General features: G+C 44.8%; 1 protein-coding gene across 4 annotated transcripts in view; it reads left to right on the top strand.

Moving 5' to 3' along the window:
• EEPD1 (endonuclease/exonuclease/phosphatase family domain containing 1) overlaps positions 1 to 21,669 on the top strand; it is a 113,993-nt gene that overhangs the window by 61,010 nt on the left and 31,314 nt on the right. For all 4 annotated transcript variants that reach the window (XM_029925096.1, XM_029925079.1, XM_029925087.1 and 1 more), the window contains exon 3: positions 11,621 to 11,672. In XM_029925096.1, coding sequence (XP_029780956.1) covers positions 11,621 to 11,672 — 52 coding nt within the window. The remainder of the gene's footprint in view (positions 1 to 11,620; positions 11,673 to 21,669) is intronic.

The raw sequence follows: 21,669 nt of genomic DNA, 5'->3' as shown, positions 1-21,669 counted from the left end.
AATCAATCCCTGAATACTCGTTAGCTTTGAATCTGCAGTTAGTTAAGCTATGGCTACCAGGAGAAACTTTGAGGTCTAAGGCAAATAATGTAATAAAGGCTTAGCACCGTACCTGACGTTTCGAAGGCACTCCATTAACGACATCCTTTTTCTCCTGTTCATTGGTTCTGTCAGCATTTCAGTCTGTTCCTCTGTCTTTTTTTTCCAAATTCCCCATGAATAAAATTGCCCAGTCTGCTGTAGCTATTTCTCCTGCAGGGAAACCATGCTATTAACTTTCTAATGGGCTCTCTGGTGGGGCTTCAGACCTTAGATTAGGTTAAATGTTTCAACCTTTTAAAAAGTGGCATTAAGTAGTCAGTTTGTTGCTGAGAAAAAAGTGCAGGTGTGAAAAAGTGATTCCCAGTCTCCAGTTGGGAACCAACCTCACTTCCACTGTTAGCTTGTCCAGTCTTGGGTCTGGTCATCTGCAGCTGTTTTTAGTTAAAATCAGGCTTCCTCACTTCTGGCTATCCCACCGGTTAGTGCTTGAAGAGATTTCCAGAAGGTACTATCCTGATTCTACCCTGTGGGAACCCTGTCAGGTACACAGGAGCCCTGGACCCTGAAGCCCTGGAAGCCCTCAAGAGCCAGATCTGACTGAGGGCGATGGATTCTCTTTTGAGTACTTTTCCCCAAGTGGGGCATGAAGAACCCTGCAGTCGGAGGCAGAGCCAGTCTTTCCATTTACTGAACAAGCCAATTGCTACAAACAAGAGACTAGACATTATCCTGCCCTCTGAGACCCCATTTCTGGAAGGTTTGGCTGAGATACCCATGATGACACAGAAAAACAACAAAAATTCGCAGGCCAGCAAAAACTGAGAAGGACCGACAAATGGCGGAATCTCAGAGGTGTCAACCCATGACAGTGAGGAGGCAGACAGTGCTGGTCTCAGGGAGCCTTTCCGGGACATCACTCATGATGCAAAGGGCCACCAAGAGGAGACCCCACCTCACCACCACCCTCCTCTACCCTTGCCTGAAAAAACCCAAGGAAGTAATTTATACCCTTTTCATCATTAGTTCCCGACTCATGCACTCAAAGCAAATTCCAACTGACGAGCCTTTCTTTTCTCTCCTCAGCTACTGGCCTCAGATGTGGGCCTGTATAGAGCCGTCTCTTTGGGTTTTTCCCCATGGCCAAGTAGAGAAAGAAAACATCACTATACCCAGATGGGAAATAGGGGGAAACTGGCATTATTTCAGTGCATTCTAGTAAATCTACCCCCAAAAAGCAAAGTGCTACAGGCAGGGTGCCCTGACAGCTGTACCAGCTGGCAGCCGGGATGCTCCCTATCCTGACTTGATTCAGAGTCTCAGAGGAGGAGGTGAGCCTCACTAGAGGGAAGGTTCTGAGTCGGCTGGGAGCTGTGCCCTCAGCCAGTCCCCTCCCAGAGCAGGTCTGAGGAGGGATCCGTCCTTGACACAGGTGGCCAGAAGACGGAACTGTCGTCAGTCTGCCTGTAATGTCTGTTGAAACTCAGTCATTGGTAAGGACAAACTTCTCCTCATTTAAGGATGAGTATTCTGTTCCTGCAGAACAGAATAAAGCCAGCAGCTTCAGAAGACCCAGGAAATCATCTATAGTAGGCCGCAAAAGACAATTTGGGGGAAGTGTGTGGCATCCTCAGCATACTCCAAAAGGACATGGCCTCTCTCAAACAGGGACAGAAAAACATAAGGAAAGAATGTGTTGACAGAAAAGGACAACAGAAATAAAATTTTAAAAAGAGATTGAGTAAATAAGGAAAGGGTTGTGAGGAAACAAAATCCAACAACAAACCAAAACCCCAAAGTAGCAGGAGTATAAAGAGTATGAATGCGTCGTAGGCTGCATAATGACTCCAAAAAGATGTCCGTATCCTAATTCCTGGAACCTGTGAATGTTATTACCTTACAGGGCAAACAAAGACTTTGCAGATGTTATTAAGTTGAGGAGCTTGAAAGATGGGGAGATTGTATTGAATTGTCCTGAGTGCAGTCACACGTGTCCTTAATAGATAAGCAGGGGGAGATTTGATAGAAGAGAAGGCATTGTGATCATGAAGATGGAGACACGTCACAGGACGCTGGCAGCCATCAGAAGCTGGAAGAGCAAAAGAACACATTCCCCTCTAGAGCCCCCAGAGGGATTACGGCTGCTCTGACCCCTCGATTTCTGCTCAGCAATCCTGATTTGAGATTTCTGGCCTCCAGAACGGTGAGAGAAGAAATTTGTGTGGCATGAAGTCACCAGCTTTGTGACAATTTGTTAGAGCAGCCCCAGAAAACTAATACAAATGCTATGGGAAATCAAATCAGTGATGTGAATTTCGGGGGAAAAGAACTTTGAGAAATGGTTCTGGAAAATACAAGAGAGAAAGAGAAAAATAAGAGACAAGATTATAGATGTGGAAGACAGGTTTGGTCGCTCATATTCAGATTGTTGGTGTTGGTGATTACTGAGATCAGTGATTGGCCTCAGCTACCTCCCTGAGCTGCACAGAGACGGGGTGTGAGTATTAGGCGCTCACTCACCACATTCTGAAAAGAGGCCCACATCCGGGCATAGCCTGGGAAACAGGGAATAACAAGAATGGCGGGGGCGGGCGGCGGGAGAGAATTAGTAAGAATCCAAACAGGGAAAAGAGTAACAAAAATCATATTGACTTTAGGCTTGTTCTTTATAATAGAGAGTCTATGTCTATGGAAGTTGTTGGAAGATTAGAACACCTGAGAGTTTTGTTTTTTCTTGTTTTTAATTCAGATGTTTTCCCAGCCCCTATGCCACTCCTCCCTCAGTGGGGTCTGTAAATAGGACACATTAAAAGTTCTTTTGATTATCAAGTAAGTTTGCAAACCATCTATGCAATTTGGGGAAGTATATTGTTACCCAACAATTTCACACTCAGCTGAGTTGTCTTTTCTGTATGAAGCCGATTAGAAAGACGTTCTCAGACATGCAGGGGCTTGGCAAAACATATAAACATGTTCCCTTATTATTTTTTTAAATTATTTTTTTATTTTAGAGAGAGGGAAGAGCATGTGTGAGGGAGAGGTGCAGAGGGAGAGAGAGAGAGAGAGAGAGAGAGAGAGAGAGAGAGAGGGAGAGAGAGAGAGAGTTCCAAGCAGGCTCCACGCTCACTGCAGAGCCCAACACATGCAGAGCACAATCCATGACCCTGGGATCATGACCTGAGCCAAAATCAAGAGCCAGACACTCAATCGAATGAGCCACCCAGGTGCCCCTACATGTTCCTTACTTTAAAATTTACTTTAAAGATATGTTGTAGACATTCAAGAGATAAAACAAAATACTGCTCAAGAAGAGGTAGGCAAGCCCAGGAACCAGTAGATGTAGAGAGCAATTTAAATTTTTATTTTAACTTTGGTAAATCAAGCAATACGAGTGTCAGAAATTGTTCTTAAGACAAGCTATAGAATGGAACAAGTACTAGGTGACTATGTCCAGGATGTAAACCATAGTGTATTATTAAAAGAGATCAAAAGGAGAGCAGGAGATAAAGGTTTGTTGTGCTGCTTGTCCGAAAATAAGTTGGTAGCACAAAAAGCTGTTTTTTTCTTTATTTTGATCTTTAGAGAAGTTAATAGCTAAAGGCTCTGAATAATATTAGTACCGATATCCACCATTGTGGTAGTTTACTCTGACCTAAGCAGTGTGCCAAGTACTTCTCCTGTGTCATCTCCGGTCAAGGTCACAGGGGTGGATGCCAGATCCCTTCCCTGCCTCCCACTCACTTTCTTAAAGTTCCTTAAGCTTGAACCTCAGGCCAACTGACTGTAGAGCCCTTCCCTAACCCCCTACACTAATATGAAAACTTAAAGGTACACACTGAGAGATTAAAAAAAGGTTCTAGAACTACTCAAACCCTAGGAAGTAAAAAAGGACCATTAAATAGACCCTGAAAAAATTATCAAGAGGTTTTAAAAAGCAGAAAATGTACAGGGTGTTTCCTTTAACTTCAGTGCACTAGAATTATAGAAAATACAAAATTATAAAATTTGAAACCCAGTTACTTAGAGATAGAAAAACAGAATCCAAAGAGTTGTGGGCTCCAATAAGAGAACAAAATTACAACCACAGACTTGGTGGAAGGCAACAAGGAAGCTACATAATAAAATTCGAAACAAAGATGAATATTTACATAGAGAAAAATTCATGGCTTTCTATATACGAAATCTAAATAATGAATACCCCACTCAAGAGGGTAAATAGAGACACAAAAGAAAACAGTAGAAATTTGAAGAAAGGAATTAGTGAAAGTAAAGGCTGACCTACTTAGGGAAAAAAATGGTAGAATTGATGAATCCTGGAGCTATTTTTTTCCAGAAGACCGACAAAGTAGACTGATTTCTCACAAATCTAATTTTTTAAGTGAGAAAAAATATCTACACGCATTAAAGAACCAGGAAGAGATGGGGTGCCTGGGTGGCTCAGTTGGTTGAGCTTCCAACTTCGGCTCAAGTCATGATCTCATGGTTTGTGGGTTTGAGCCCCAGGTCGGGCTCTGTGCTGACAGCTAGCTCAGAGCCTGGAGCCTTTCTTTGGATTCTGTGTGTGTCTCGCTCTCTCTGACCCTCCTCCACTCGCACTTTCTCTCTCTCTTTCTCTCCCAAAAATAAATAAAACATTTAAAAAAATAAAGAACCAGGAAGAGGACATAATCACAGAAGCAGAGGTTGTTTTTAAGTTTAAAATGATTGTTAGTACCATTCTGTGCTCCAAATTTGAAAATCTGAATGGATTGGTCAATTTTCTAAGAAATTTCTAAGAAATAGAAATTATCATAATTGATTCAAGCAGCTGAAAACCTAAATAGAACAAAAACCATGGGACTGTCATCAGGGAAGTTTCCTGACCACTGTTTGGCAGACCAGTTTTTTCAGACCTGCCAAGAACAGCTACCCAAGCTAAATACCATGCAGATTATTCTGGTGCTGACATTCTAGTTCAGCGCCTGGCTTTGGAAAGGAAGGATGACATGGCGAACACGTGTTTGGCAGCAACAGGAGGAGATGCTGAAGAGGACATGTCTGAGAAAAGGAGTGCCTTCTCTGGGAGCCTGCCTTCTCTCTGTGGCGTGTTCTCACTAATATCCAGAGGCTGATATCCACCATGTTTGTCCAGACCTGAGCTAATGGTGGAACAAAGTAAAGCATTAGGGAAAACTGGTCTGCATCTAACATCCATGGCATCTTCTAAAATTTGATGACCAAGAGAGAACTCTTCCTTACTTTGTTCAGGGGAAGTTAATGTAGTGCCTTGCTTCAAAGAAAAAGGAGAAGCATTCAGACAACTGAGTTGACATAGTAGTTTCTGTTCCTAAGTGGCCTCCATGTCCTGTGTGAGGACATGTGGATAGTGAGTCGTCATCACCCGTGGCCACTGGCTGCAATTCCACCTTCTCTCCAGATTCTGCTCTTGGGACCCCTGTCCCTTGTTGGAAGGCTGCCAGCATTGTCCTTTCTGCTGTCATAGAGATTCAGATGCTGAAGACGCAGGTGGAGTTCCCTCCTTCACTTGTCTGGCTCCTGTCCCAGAGACAGTTTGGGCTGGTATGCTGGGTGCTCAGGCCTCACTGCCTCTACTCCTGTCCCCACCCCAACCTGACCCCATGGTGTTCACCCCAGATCCATTTTTATACCTTTATTGGGCATCTTGAGTGTCTAGGGCCCTCTATCACACCACTGTTCTAGCTCATGCCTAGCTACTGCTTGCCCTCAAGGTATAGTCCAGGGGCAGTTGGCTCAGTCAGTTAAGCATCTGACTCTTGATATTGGCTCAGGTGGTGATCTCACATTGGTCGGATCAAGGCCCAAGTCAGGCTCTGTGCCAAGCATGGAGGCTGCTTGGATTTCTCTCTCCCTCTGCCTCTCCTCTGTTTGCACTCTGTCTCCCCCTCTCTCTCAGAATAAATAAATTTTTTTTTAAAAGTACAGTCCAAACTCTTTAATATGGCTTAATAAGCCCTATAAGCAGGCCTGGCCTCACCTATTTCTGCAGAATCATCTTTCAGCACCTCCAAGCCCCTGTGTCACCTGGTCTGGGTTCAGTCCTGGGGACGGGCCATGTTCACTCTGTACCCTGGTCCCTTGGCTCATGCTTTTCTTCTCACTCAACCTCGCTGCCTTGCAAGCCAGTAGGTGTTGGCCTAGAAGTCACTTACCAGGAACCTGCCAGCTTTGCGTAAGGCCCTTCCAAAGGACCTTATGGCGTCCTGTGTTTGCCTCTTGAGAGCACTCATCTCATGGCCGGTGTCATGCCTGGTTCCTCTGTTACACTCAGGAGTTTGAAGGCAGAGGCTGTGTTTGCTCATCACGGAATCCCAGCACCCAGTAGTGCCTGGTGCACAGCTCATAACCCTTAACTATTTTATCCATGTGGTGGGTGGATGGCTCCACCACATTATATATCCACCTTTTATGCAGTTATTGAATGCTGCTATGTTTCATGCTCTATAATGTGTCATTTCATAAATGCAGAGGAAACTCAGTGCCAAAATCTTCAGAGAAAGGATTTGGTAAAAGGGTTTGTTGCTCCCTTGTATGAATGCTATTTCCCTGCTTTTGGTGTCTGCCTGGGACTTTCCTCATCACCACCTCTAGTTCCTTAATAGACCTCACTGTACCAGGCTCTACACAGCTGAATAAGACCTCTACCCTCAACTACCTTCCCTCCTTATAGTTTAGTTAAACAAGCATCATTCGCGTGCATTCTAGGTCTATCTAAGTATTGTCCATTTCGACTTCAGAACTTGTCCTTAAAGTTGTCATTTTTATAAGGAAATCGCCCCTTCCAGCTGCTTTTGTTATTTGCTTCTGTTCTCAAGGGAGTACAGAAAAAGAAATTGTATGTCATTTCATCAGATGGGAGCTGTTTTCAGAGGATGCTGGCCAGGCCCCGGGTCACCCAACAGATATGTCCTCTTTGGTCCAGCTCTGCCGGGCCACAGAAGCAGGAGGGACTCAGGGACACACCTCTCCAGCCCATCCCCAAGCAGAATCTTAGCCTCCTGGAGTGCAGGGACAGTATGTGTTCATCTCTGTCACCCTGGTGCCTGGCAGTTTCTGAAGAACAGGAGGTATTCAATATACCTTTGTGGAATTAACAAAAGGACAGAAGGAGGGAGAGGAAGAAGAAGGGAGAGAGGGAAGGAGGAATAAAAGAGACTGAGAGGTGTGCCTGGCTGGCTCAGTCAGTTAAGCATCTGACTTCAGCTCAGGTCATGATCTTGCAGTTCATGGGTTAGAGCCCAGCTCTGTGCTGACAGCTTGGGAACCTGGAGCCTGCATCGGATTCTGTGTCTCCTTTGCTTTCTCTGTCCCTCACCCCCTCTCAAAAATAAATAAACATTAAAATTTTTTTAAACAAACAGAGAGGAGGCTAAGAAATGAGAGGTGTCAGTTGGAGGATTTGGTAAAAGGGTTTGTTGCTCCCTTGTATGAATGATATTTCATTCCAGGGACTATCTGATGTGTTAGAAGAATCTGATACCATAAATACTGAAATAAATACCCCAAACTTGGAGAGTTTCCAATAAAGTAAGAAAACACATTACGAATAGTTATATAACAGGAAGCATCTCATTTTCTCTTAAAGACAACATCTTTAAGGAGGAAAAAACCCCACAGCTCCTTGAAGAAATCCCATGTTATGAGCCGCTATAGCAGTCACTAACTAGCATGTGTTGTTTTCATTTTGAAACTCAAGCCATGTAGATTTGAGTGTCTTTTCACCTTCTCTCCATCTTTTCTTCCCCTGCCCCTAAAGCAATCTCACCTCACGTTGCTGCGTTCTGGTAGCGTGAGAATGCCCCTCTCATTTTCCTGACCTCTACATATGTTAATACTCTTTGGTACTAGTTTTTAGAGTAGATGTTAAATCAGTTTAACCTCATGTGCCAACCTCAGTAGATTGGTTGTGTCTCACTGGAGTGTTGGGAAGGATCCTGAACCTGTATCTAAGTGAAATGAGGGGGAGTTTTTGGAAAGAGGTGGAGAAGTCTAGAGAATGGTGATAGATAGGCATGCCCTGTATTTGCCATCCCCATTCAAGAGCAAAGTAAGGCAATGAGAACAAGAATCCTTCAGCCTTTGACTTAAATGAGAGTCCATTGATTTTTTTTTTTTTGAGAGAGAGAGGCAGGGGGAGGGGCAGACGGAGAGAGAGAATCTTAAGCAGGCTCTGCACTCATTGCAGAACCCAACGCAAGGCTTGATCCATGACCCTGTGATCATGACCTGAGCCCAAATCGAGAGTCGGACACTCAACTGACTGAGCCACCTGGGAACTCCTATTGTCTTAATTTCATTTTCCTTTAGAGCCTGAAACTTGATTTTTCAGCTCACATTCAACAGTGGCTTGAGTGCACTATCTTTGCAAGCAGAGAGGAAAAGAGAGCCGAAGATCTTAACAGCATTTAAACCTTTCCTCTACTCGGTGGACTTCTGATATCTGATCTGGAATTGGGCTTCATGGCCATGGACAGGGGCAGGAACAAGACACTACTGAAAAATTTCCTCTGCTATAAATATTTTCCAGTGGTTATTTCAGAAGCAATTTAAGCTTCTGAAATTTGAGCTAACCCTTAATGTAGGACATAAGCTGCCATCCAAATTGGTGGCCTGGAATTTAGATTCGTGTGTTGGGAATCAGAATGTGCTGAGGAGTAGCCAGTGGCTTTGACCAGCCACTGGGCATGTCCCATTAATGGCAGGCATTTGCACAGGCATGCTGTGCCTGTCACCAAGGGAAAACATACACAGTCATCTTGTTGGAGGCATTCTGTTTCAGTGTGAGAAACTGAGGCCCGGCCAGTAGATCCGAGCTGGAATGGGTCAGCTGTGATATCAACTGGGCCTTGCCAGTCGGTCAGTAAATGCTCCATGAGTGCTTCCATGTGCCCGGTGTAGACATTGTAAATGTGGTGGTGAGAAGACCCTCAAGCGCCCAGGTACCAGGAGTTTCAATGCTGCTTGGGAAGAGACAAGCAAAAGCACCCCAAGAAATAAATGCTTTAAGGGGTCAACAAGTGCACTGAGGACAATAAAATGTGACGATTGGGGACACTGCTTGACCTCAGTGCCCAGAAATGCTGCTTAGAGGATGTGGCATTCACATCTGGCCTGGAATGGCACAATATGCCAGCATCAATGTTGTGCAAGTCCAAAGCGAGACAAACAACAAAACCAACGTCCAAGAGATGAGGGAGAGTCAGTGTGATTGGAGCAGGGGGCATGCCCAGAACCCTCTGAGTGCCAATATTTACTAAACTGTTAGCAGTGGTCAGAGTGTCTTGTAAGCTTTAAAACTTTTATTGTGCTTCTTGGAGTTGCTTTTAGGTAAACCATTGCATTAGTTTAGATGTGCTTGCTTAGTCATATGGAGATACCATAGTGAATTCTGGAAGTGCCTGGGTGGCTCGGCTGGTTAAGCATCCGACTTCAGCTCAGGTCATGATCTCGAAGTTCGTGAGTTTGAGCCCTGCATGGGGCTCTGTGCTGACAGCTCAGAACCTGGAGCCTGCTTCAGAGTCTGTGTCTCCTTCTCTCTCTGGCCCTCCTCCCACTTATATGCTTTCAAAAATGAATAAATGTCAAAAAATTAAAAAAAAATAATTCTTGGCTGGAGGTAGAGAACACAGTGGCCAGCGACCATAAAAACATAAGCTCTGTGGGGAGAGAGCGTCATGTACCTCCAGGGGCTGGTCCACTTCTAGAACAGTCTCCGTGAGCTCTCGTGCTTCCTTCCATGTGCTGATGTCCACAGCCTTGTGTCCATAGACACGTCAAAAGCAGCACGTCATGAGGGGAAGATATCTTCCCTGTAAAGCCTGCATCTGCTTCTGAACTCTCTCATCTCAGTTGCTGGCTACAGTCTGGGCTCTGGCCCCTAAACTGGAAACTGGTGGGTTGTGTGCACTCCACACCCCTAGTCTTCGCTTGGTGCCTTTGCCTCTGCTGTCCCTCTGCGGGTCACCTTTCTCCCCACTCAAGGCTAGCCCGGACCTTCCTCTGGGAAGCCTTCCTTGTTCTCTGCCAGGCCAGGCTTCTCTCTGCACCGTGGCCCGTCCACTTGGCACCCTGCACATTGTATTCTGACTGAGGTCTGTGGCATCCAAGAGGCTGTGAGCTGCTCCTGGGCAGGGAGCATGCCCCGGTCCTTGTATGCCCTCGGTCACCACACACTGTGGGGCTTGGCCACTGCGTGGGGAACAGATGAGCAGCGGAGCCGGCCATGTTTGTAAGCAGTGGATTTAGCTGTTGGTTTGTTATCATCAAAAGGATGTGGAGGGAAGATTAATACTGAACATGGGCAACTGTTTTCTTCTTTATATTCCTCTGAATTTGTTCTGATTCCTTATATGAAGCCGCTGTCAAGATTTTTAGATGTTTTTGGTGTGAAATTACATAACATAAAATGTACTAATTTAACGTGTATAAGCGCACATCTCTGTGGCGTCAAGTACATTTATAGCAGTGTGCAACCATCACCACCATCGATCTCCATAGCTTTTTGGTCATCCCAGACTGAAACCCTGTACCCACTAAACAGCAGCTCCCCTTTCCTTCCTCCCCCATCCCTGGTAACCACCATTCCACTTTGTCTCTTTTTTTTTTTTATTTTTTTAATGTTTATTTATTTTTGAGAGACACAAGCAGGGAAGGGCCAGAGAGAGAGGGAGACACAGAATCTGAAGCAGGCTCCATGCTCTGAGCTAGCTGTCAGCACATAGCCCGACGTGGGGTTCGAACTCACCAACCATGAAGATCATGACCTGAGCTGAAGTCAGATGCTTAACCGACCGAGTCACCCAGGCACCCCATCCACTATCTGTCTCTTTGAATTTGACTGCGCTAGGTATCTGATATAAGTGGAATCATACAATACCCGTCCTTTGTGTCTGGCTTTTCATTTAGCATAATGTCTTCAGGTTCCTCTACGCTGTAGCATGAGCCAGAATTCCCTTCTTTTTAAGGCTGAATAATAATTTCATTGCATGTAGATGTGCCTGGGTGGCTCAGTTGGTTAAGCGTCCTACTTCAGCTTAGGTCGTGATCTCGAGGTTCGTGAGTTCGAGCCCTGTATTAGGCTTGCTGCTATCCACACAGAACCTGTTTCACATCTTTCTGCCCCTCCCTGGCCTGCACTGTCTCTCAAAAATAGAATGAACATTAAAAAGAAGCAAAGAAGCAATTCCATTGCATGTATGTACTGTATTTGTTTATCCATGCATCCCTTGATGGACATTTTAGTTGTTTTCCCCTTTTGGCCGGTGTGAAGAACACTGCTGTGAACAGGGGTGTGCAGATATCTGTTCTAGTTCCTATTTTCAACTCTTTTGGGAATATGCCCAGAAGTGAAATTTCTGGATCATATGATGAAATCAGTTGTACAATTTAGAAATATTTTTAATAGTTCTGAAACGGTCGTTTCAATTCAGAGCAGAGGTTTATTTTAGTTGGGACTAAGCAGAAATGCAGGCTGACATGTCAAACCTTCGCTCTTGTGACTTGGCTGATGCTTAGTGATGTGAAATGATTTGTTTTCAAGTGTGGTTTCAATTTTTTCTTACAGCATCAAGCTTCTAGCTGTGCAGGAACTACTTGACAGAGAGGCCCTGGAAAAGGTAAAGACTTTGTTCTTTCTACCCCACATTCACACACTTAGAGCAGAGTGCCACACGCAGGGAAAATTCAGCTCAGCTCCCTGTCACCAGAGACAGCACTTTGTGCAGAGTGGGTCTGTTACTTGGTGTTCTTAACAGTCAGTTAACCATGCAAAAATTTCCTCAAAACTGCGCACATTGCTCATATCCTGTTACAAACTCAGCCAAGCTCGGCTCCTTTAGGGCTGCGTGATGGCAGAGGCTCGCCATGCTCTGGGGGCAGCCTTTCTGTTCCTCCTAGCACCATGCACTGGGCCAGACTCCGTGCTGGCCGCCGCACTCCATTTCTGGGTATGCTTGTTACTATCTGGGCTTATGGATGAGAGACGGGGGCCCAGTGAAGTCAGGTAACTTGCCCAGCTAAAATTAGCTACGTGGCTAAATAACGATTTGAACCTCATAGTTCCATTTCTGAAATCAGTGCTTTTTCTTTTCAGCGGGCAAGTTCAAGTCCCCTTTGTAGGCTATTTGTGAAGATTAGGAAACGCCCTCTCCACCTCGAACTAATGTTTCACTGTGTTCTGGAAGAGATATCCAGTGTCTCAGCTTTCTGTGATCCAGTCAGGCACATATCTGGGGATCCTTTGCCAGTTCTGAGGTCAAGTTCTACGTGCCTGGTGGGGTAGGCTCTGGAAAACAGACGGGGCAAGGCCAAGAGCCAGCCCATGGGCCTCCCAGCTGGTACCAAGGTGCTGTCCTGGGGTACCTCAGACTCTTCCTGAGTATGTGGCTATAGGGGTAATTAGAATCTACAACGTTAACATAAAAGAAAATGGTTAAAGTTATAAACAGTCAAGCAATATTATTGTATTTGTAGGATTTACATAGGATATAGCACCAAGCGATGATGTGAGGGGAGGGGTGCTGAGCTCTGGCTCCGAATGTGATGTTCCTTCACCTCATTCTCATCACAGGTAAAGCGAGGATAATGCTGCCTGCCTGACCTCAGAGAGGCAACATGAGAACCAAATGAGTTAGTGTAGTAGAAAGGCTTTCTAAATGCCAAAGCACTCGACTCATATTAATTCTTAATTACTTGTATTAATTCTTAATAGACATCCAGCCATTAAAACGTAGGAGGTTCAGCTCTAAAAGGCATCCTTGGGCCAAATGACAATGTTGGATGTGGATTGTAGATTAGATTAAAGTATCATAGCAACGTGAACTCTCCCTGGAGTCGATGACCAGACCGTGTAAGAGAATGGATTTATTCTCAGGAATTCTACACTGGTGTATTTAGGAATCAAGGGGCATGCTGTTTATAACTTGTTCTCCAATGATTTAGAAAAAATAGTGGAGATCTATGTACACATATGTGAGCCAGAGGGAGAGAGAGCAAGCATAAATGATGAAGCACATGGGGCAGAGTGCTGACGGTTGGCCCTTCCGGCTGAAGGAATATATGAAGACTCTTTGTGTGTTCTTGAAACCTTGAAGAAGTCCTCTCTCCAAAAAAGTTTTCTTCTCAGTATTCTCTGCAGTTTTTTGTTTGGTTGTTTGCTTTACTCTTCAATTAGAGAAACTGCAGAAACCATCAGACAAAGCTCATAAACATACGGAGTCCATGCGCTAAGGTGCATCAGTATAATAAAAACACAGGCAACGATTAGGCCTTTAATGCTGTGTTAATATTCAATTTGGAGAAGCCGCACAGGCAAGCCAGTTTGGGGTGCTAACTGCTTGTGGAATCTAGCAGAGAAGAGCGGGGTGGCTGTGCTGCCCTGAGGCTGCCCTCAGTGTTGAGGCCGCTATGGAGTGGGCTGTAGACTGTGGAGCTTCAGCAGCCTGGGCCCAGAGCCTGTCCTTTCCTTCCTCACTGGGGTATCTTGGGTTAGTTACCCTCTCTGTGCTTCAGTTTCCCAGTCTGTCAAATGGAAATATTTATAAACCCCAGTTCACGGAGGGTTTGAGAAGATGAAGTTAAGTCAACGTAAAGGATGTAACTTTGTGCCCGGCACTCAGTGAGCCCCAAAAGTTAGTGCCCAAAAAACACATGCAATTTCCCCGTCTCCTCCTCCTCCCTGTTTCTCACCAAGCCTGCTGCTGGTTTTGAATTGTTCCCCTATCTCCATACATGACAAGTAGAGAGATTTACAAGATGGTCCAAATATACCGAGAGGCCGGTGAGAGCCAAGTTCACTTAGTGTCCTTCTTCCTTCCCTCTTTCCTTTGTTCGTTAATTCATTATTCATTTATACTACAGGCTTCCGTTGAGCTTCCTATATGCCAGACAAATAGGAAAGAAACATTGTAAGTTTATGTATTTTGAGAGAGAGAGAGAGAGAGAGAGAGAGAGTGCCAGCCAAGGAGGGCAGAGAGGAGGAGGCACAGAATCTGAAGCAGGCTCCAGGCTCTGTGCTGTCAGCGCAGAGTCCCATGTGGGGCTCGAACCCATGAACCATGAGATCATGATCTGAGCTGAAGTGGGACGCCTAACTGACTGAGCCACCCAGGCACACCCCCAAGGGGGAAACATTTTGGGAAAAGTGCAGAAGCAACAGGTTGACACGATCTTGATAGTCAATGGCATTTTGAGTGACACATGGTATATTACCTGCCATATAGTACCACTTTGTGCAGCAAGATTGGCCCGATTCATATGCTGGATAAGAGAGTCTCGTGACATTTGGATTCTCATCCACCTGGATCAGTTAAAGAACCACCAAGAAAAGTAGAGCTTTGCTACTCCAACTATGATCCATAGATCAGCGACGTTGGAAGCTTGTTAGAAAGGCAGAACCTTAGCCTCCACACCCACAATCAGTCTGCATTCTTTTTTTTTTTTTTAATGTTTATGTATTTCTTTTGAGAGAGAGAGAGTGCGCACAAGCAGGGGAAGGGACAGAGAGAGAGAGAGATGAGAGAATCCCAAGCAGGTTCTGTGCTTTCAGTGTGGAGCCCACCATGGGGCTAGATCTTGAAACTATGATATTATGAACTGAGCTGAAATCAAGAGTCAGACACTTCACTGAGCCACTCAGGTGCCCCCAGAATCAGTCTGCATTCGAACAAGACCCACCGAGTTGTGCGCACCAAAGTCCAAGAAGCTGTCCTGGGGGGTATCATTTATTGTCACCATCTCTGCTATTGACTAGTCCGTCTGAATAGAGAACTTCTGAGGAGTCAGATTTTTGCTTTTGTGGCCAATTAAGCTCCTTTTTTTCTTTTTTATGCCAAAAGAGAAGTGAACATCAACCATTCTATTTTTAAGAGCCCAGTTTTTATCTTTAGTTTTCCTGCTTTTTCCTTTCATTTAGAAAATAGTCTTATTTGATTTATTTTAAATTTTTAAGTGTTTATTCTTTGAGAAAGAGAGAGAGACAGTGTGTGATCAGGGGAGGGGTGGGGTGGAGGGACACAGAACCAGAAGCAGGCTCTAGGCTCTGAGTTGTCAGCACAGAGCCCGATGTGGGGCTCGAACTCATGAACCGTGAGATTATGACTTGAGCCAAAGTCGGATGCTTAACCAACTGAGCCACCTATTTAATTTAATAGGTAGTGCCGGAAAGGCCTCAGCGAGACACACATCCTACAAACCTCATACCTCTTTGACTATCCTCATTGCTGACAATCTGCTTTGGGGGTTTGCAATTACTGAACTTCTGAGATCCCGCCATGGTGGAACTAGTCGTTTCCAGACACAGTCCCAAGAATGGGGACCCATTACCTGAGTGCCTTTCTCTTACAAGATATAAGCTATAGAGGGGTCATTTCCCCGACAAGTACTTGCAGGTTTGATATGACCAACAAAACATAATATAAAAGGCTGAAGAGAAGCAGCAGTGTTTTGGAATCTCCTAGACAGTAAGATTTCTGGAGTTTTTTCTCCCTAATATTAGGCACTAGGGTCTTAGTATTTTAGCTTCAAATTACCAGCCATTTGCCTGACTTCTGCTTCCACTGGCTTTAGGTGGAGAGCCTGTCCACTGTAAAAGTGCCAAGGCTTTCCTGGTTTCTGAAGCACACAGGGCCAGCTCAGGGGAGGCTCTGTTATGGGAGGGCCGAGGTCCCCTCCCAGCCTCGCCTCTGCTTGGCTGCTGGACTTGCCAGAGGACCTTCCTTGGAATCCTTTTCTTCATACACAAAACTGATCTCTCTAGTTCCCTCCCACCCTAAGACTCTTGGGTTTTATTTTCTCAGTTGATCCCTGATCACATTGTGAAGCGGGGAAATTCTCTTTTTCATACCCTGCTTTCTACTGTTTTCTCTGCTTCCTGGGGGTTTCAGGGCCTCTATGTTTCATGTACCCTACTCAACATTAAAACACACTTTCTGGGACAAAGTGATGGCCATGGCCAGTGACCCTTGCATATAGATTACTAGGCTTCCAGGTTTTGCCTCTTCTGTTTGTCTTAAGTCAAGAGCAGTAGAGCGGGGTGGCGCTTGAGGTCCCCTGGGAGGATAAGGTCTCTGGATTTCTCTTCTCCACAGACACCACATTAAGCCATTTCCTGGACAGTGGGTGGCTCAGTCGGTTACATATCTGACTCTTGGTTTCAGCTCAGGTCATGATCTCACGATTTCGTGTGTTCGAACCCTGCATCAGGCTCTGCTGACAGCACAGAGCTTGCTTGGAATCCTCTCTCTCTCTCTCTCTCTCTCTGCCCTTCCCGCACTCACACTGTCTCTGTTTCTCTCAAAAGTAAAAAAGCTTAAAACTTAAAAACAAACTTTAAAAAAATCTACAAATCATACAATTAAATAAGCTAAGTGTCTCTACCAATTTCTTGTCTTAAAAAACTTTGGAACCACGGGAAGGTTATTTAATATGCATAAATGTCAGGACATATGACATTTCTGTGATAAAATGTTTTGGATTTAGATGGGTTTTGTCGTCAAGCATCTATCAGGTGCCAAGAGCAAGGACTTGCTCTGAGAGGGACGCACACCATCCCGTTCTCTCTGTTCTCTTTGCTTTAAGTGTGGGATGCTTTTGTTTTTCTGAACTTCAGCCACACAGACTTGTTTCCCAGGCTCTATAAACAGGCCCATTAATGCCTTTAAACGTGGCATTGCATGAAAGGAAATAAAAATATTGGTACAGCTTGATTTAGTATGATCAGTTTTCAGTGACCTTTTCAAACAGCTTCCTGCAAAGCTGGGAACAATAGCTTGGCCATTCGCTCCAGCCGGAGTCACCCTCTTGCTGGATGGGCCAGAAGGCAGGGCACTGGCCGACCCAACCCGGGATCCAAGTCTGCCTGAAACGCTGCCTGTGTGAGGCTCAGACCACCCAGCTCATGGCCATTGCCTGTGTTCCCCCGCCCCAGTCTCCACCGGCCATGACTCAGCCATTAACCACAAGCTTACGGAGTCCATGCTGTGTGTTCTGGAACCCTGGCCCTGAGGGTCCACCAACGTGGTTGAATCCAGCTCTGATATTTACCTGCCAGGGAGTCTCTTGGGCAAATTATTGATCAGACGTGGTTTCTTTTTAACATGAGGGGAGGTCACAGTAATACCTACCTCACTGGGATTTTTTATCAGAATTAAAGGAGATGATGTAAGAGACAAAAGAGATTTTGCAGAGAATAAGCACCAAGCAATGGTAGCTAATGCTGTCCTGCTGCTGCTATGGTCCCTGCTGCCGTCATCCTCATTAGCCTCATCCTCGTCACTGATATCTCCTCCTCCCTTCTGGAGAAGCCCAACTTGAGATTGAGCTGATGGCCTCAGAGGGTGTTAAAAAGGGAGTTCCCACCCCTGCCCTCGCCCCGTTTGCCAGATTGACCAGGACAAACTGCCTGCCCATCTTCATGCCTGCTGCTGGATGTTTTTCATAGAATTTCAGCTTTGCAGCCCAACCCTGGCTTTAGTTTTCCTACAGGTGCAGCAGATGACCCCCCAGACCTCATTTGGTACCTCACATGTGAGATGAAGTGCATACATCTCACTAGCAAGCCTGAGTCCAGAAAACTTGAACTTGATATTGCACATGGTGGTCAGGGACTTTTGCAGACAAGCACTGGTGGTGGGCAACATTGGAATTCGGAGTTAGTAGCTTCCTGGGAATTTTCAGAAGGAAATAGGAGGTAAATAATAGTCACATTGATATGCATGGATGACCTAAGGATGCTAAATACTTTGATCTATAACTGGCTCAGTCCCTGGCCAGGTGATGGAGAGCTGAGACTCACATCTTTCAACAGCATGACTTGTAGTAAAACAGACACAAGCACGTAATGTTTGTCTCCCCCAAGGACCCTTTGGTCCAGCAGGGGAAACAGAGAATGTGGGCTGGGGGCTAGAGGAGGAGACGGCTGGAGGTTCAGGGCTCCGGATGTGGACAGTACCAGGGCAGCATCTAAGAGCGGAGGAACTCGCAGTGGTGTGAGAGCTGCGGGGGTCCGAGGGCGGGCCAAGGAGGCCGCGGAGAACGTGCAGCGGACACTCCCTTCATACAGGCTCAGCGTCACCATGAATAGCTTCAAGAATCTGCACATAAAGTCTACTTAAAAATACCTTTGAAAAAATAGCACTCTGTCTTCATGTAAAAATATCAGAATGAGATTCTTCAGTTCCCTGGGTTTATTTTTTCTCCCACTCCTGGTCATTCATGTAGTCTGAGCTTAATTTGAATGCCATCTTGAATGGTCAGTATTCATGTATCTGTTAGTTGTTTTTTTAGTGGGTTGAGCCAGACCAGTGTCTAAACATGATTAAACTCCCTGCAATCACGTTTCTGGCCAAACCCCTTGCAGCAGGCAGCTTTTTGCCTTCCTGGAGGGGCCAGGAAGCAGAAATGGAGGCCCCTGTGAAGCTCAGGCGCCGCTGTTCGCCGCGTGGAGTCTGGCTCCGCAGCTGCCCCGCCGCCACAGCCACCCCCTCACCAGCTCTGCTTCAAACCCTGCACACTCGGGCCCCACCCCCGTCTGTAAAGGGCTGTTGGCCGGGATCCCCCCAGGCACTTCAGCTGCCAGAAAATGGAGCATCCTAGTGAATTATGGGCCAGTTTTCACAGTTCATTAAAAAAAAAGAGAGAGATGTATTTTCTCTTTACGTTTTTAGAATCACAAGATACCATGTGTATTTAGGGACTCTCACTACCTTTCTGTCTTTATGAAAAGCTTTCATATGGAGTGAGCAAAAAGTAGACTCCCAAATAAGACTCTTACATCCCCTTTAGCTTTATTAGCTCTCAAGGATATGGAAATTAAACAAGAGATTCTTTCACATTTATTTTATTAGCAAAGTATTTTAAGCAATGCTATAAGATGTTGAAAGAGCTGATAAAACCAGTGACCCCATTCACTGCTGGAGGGGGTGGTGAGGAGGTCCTGTCCTTCCGCAAGCTCTCGGGCAGTGTATTCTATCAGCTTTTGAGATGCCCCTGCCCTGAGATGCCAGTGATGCCATTCACAGAAGCGTTTCTTAAGAAAATGATTCATAAAAACGGAAAATAGTAAGCATGTTTCATCATGCTTTCTAATTACGAATAATTAATGGCAGTTGAGTGCTCAGTGAGAAGGGAGGGGTTAAACAGTCTGTAGCAGCAGGTCCCCAAACCTGAAATGTGCCCCTACTTGTCCTACTTTCCACTTTGCTCCTGTCCTATTTCTCTTCTTTCCTGTACTGGTCGTTTTCTTGAATGTAAATCCTCCCCCTGCATGGTCAGCCTTCCTCAGCTCTCCTGAACCCTTAGGAGAGAGGCCTCCAGTCCAGCTCATCTAATAAATCATAGCTTACCTAGCCAGCTTCTAACCCAAAGCATTTTTATTTAAGCCTTCTCTTAAAAACCTTCGGAACTGATTTGATATAGAACTTAAAAATTGTATAGGCACTTATCCATTTTTGGTACTTTCTGTATAACTTTCTGCTTTGTTTTATGTTAACAAATATTTTGTGACCTTTTGAAGCCATTTAGATACAATGCTAGGAATCTGGGAGAGGGAAAAGGAAAGAGTTTGTATCTGAAGCTCTTTTTATCCAGGTGAGTCTGAACCCATTGCTGCCTTCTACCTGTGATGGGCTGTCGTTGGGGCCATTTTCCTGGGTGGTTCCATTACTTTGGCTTCATACTCTAAGTTCATTATTTCTTAGTCTCCTAATTGATTATGTATTTATAGAGGAAAAGAGAAGAGATCTTGCCATATCCATAAGGATCACGACCTTAGAGGCCAATCCGAGGCCTATAACAGAAACAGAAAGATGATTTCATTCAGGCTTCAAAGTGGAGGGGGCCTTGAAAAAAATCGCCATTATTTTGCTAAGAATTGCATTATCATCAAGTAGAGAGCGTTTTGCTGGCTACTTCTCATGGCTTATAAATGATGGGCTGGTCTTGTGCACTTATCTAGCCCATGATTTAACATAGCGTGTCCATGTTAATATTTTTCCTGTGTGGACTCTTTGCTTGAGCTGCCCTCTTTCCTCTTCAAGAGGGAGTCTGGAGGCTTCAGTTCTGGAAATGGCGGCGTAGCTTCTATCAGTATAAACTTCCCTCAAATAACAATGATAAACTCTGGATAAAATGCAAACAACTATTTGAAATCACTGAGAGCTACCACAAGCAGGCAGAAACTGGAGCCCGCCAACCCTGGAAAGAGGAACCAGCCCTGGGCGAGATCCACATCTGTTTGGCTTTTCCCCTGATTGCATTGCCAAGTCTGTGTGGGCAGCTGGAATTCAGGCAGGAAATCTTTTGAGAGAAATCACGGGTCTTCTCTTTTTTTTCCCCTTCATCAGTCTAGGTAAAGGTTTCTCATTTTTTAATGTGCTTTTCAAAGAACTTTTGAGTTTTTTATTTTCTCCCTTATGTTCTATCTTCTATTTCATTTATTTCTGCTCTAATATTTCTTCTTTCTTTCCTTCTCCTCGCTTTGGGTTTGATTGGCTTTTTTTCCCCCAGTGTCTGCACGTGAAAACTTAGGCTATTAATCTGAGATGTTGCTTCCTTACTAATATAAGCATCTACAGCTATAAATTTTTCTTCTAAGCACTGCTTTAGATTACTCCCATAAGTTTGGATATGTTACATCTTCATTTTCATTCATCTCAAAGAGGTTTTTGGTTTCCCTTGTGATTTCTTCTTTCTTCCCATTGATAATGTACAAGTGTGTTGTTTAATTTCCACTTATTTGTGGATTTCCCAAAATTCTTTCTGCTATTGACTCCTCTTTTTACTCCATTCCACTGCAGTCAGAGAACATGCTTTACTTGACATCAGTCCTTTTGGGTTTTTGTTTTTTTTCCTTTTTTAAAAAGTTTGTTTATTTTGAGACAGAGGACATGAGCATGAGGCGGGGAGGGACCGAAAGAGGGAAAAAGAAGATCTTAATGCGGGGCTTGGACCCACGAACCATGACTTGAGCCGAAATCAAGAGTTGGCTGCTTGCTGACTTAGCCACCCAGGTGCTCAACTTCAGTCCTTTTAAATGCCTCAAAACTTGTTTTATGGTCTAAAATGTGGTCTCTTCTGGAGAATGATCCATGTACACTTGAGAAGAACGTGCACCTGCCGTTGTTTGGCAGCGTGTTCTGTGAATGTTTATGGGTCTATTTGGTTGATATTATTGCTTATGTCTTTTCTTTTCTATTGATCTTCTGTTTACTTGCTCTAGCCATTATTGAAAGTGGGGTATTGAAGTCCCCAGTGATTGTTCCTTCCTTCAATTCTGTCAGTTTTGTTTCATGTGTTTGGGGGTTCTGTTCTTTGGTTCATATACATTTATGATGGTTATGTCTTTCTGATTGAATGATCTTTTCATTAATATAAAATGAGTATTTCTAGTAACAGCCTTCATTTTATTTTATTTTTTTATTTAAATAGTTTATTACCAAGTTGGTTTCCATATAACACCCAGTGCTCTTCCCCACAAGTGCCCCTCTCCACGACACTCACCCCCTTTCCCTTCCCTCTTCAGCCCTCAGTTTGTTCTGAGCATTCAAAAGTCTCTCATGATTTGCCTCACTCCCTCTCCCCTCCTCTTCTCCCCGCTTTTCCCTTCCCATGGTCCCT

Source organism: Suricata suricatta, chromosome 2 (genome assembly GCF_006229205.1).
Source record: "Suricata suricatta isolate VVHF042 chromosome 2, meerkat_22Aug2017_6uvM2_HiC, whole genome shotgun sequence".
NCBI classification, from domain to species: domain Eukaryota; kingdom Metazoa; phylum Chordata; class Mammalia; order Carnivora; family Herpestidae; genus Suricata; species Suricata suricatta.
The sequence above is the reverse complement of the archived record's forward strand: the minus strand, read 5'-3'. Positions and strand labels throughout refer to the sequence as shown.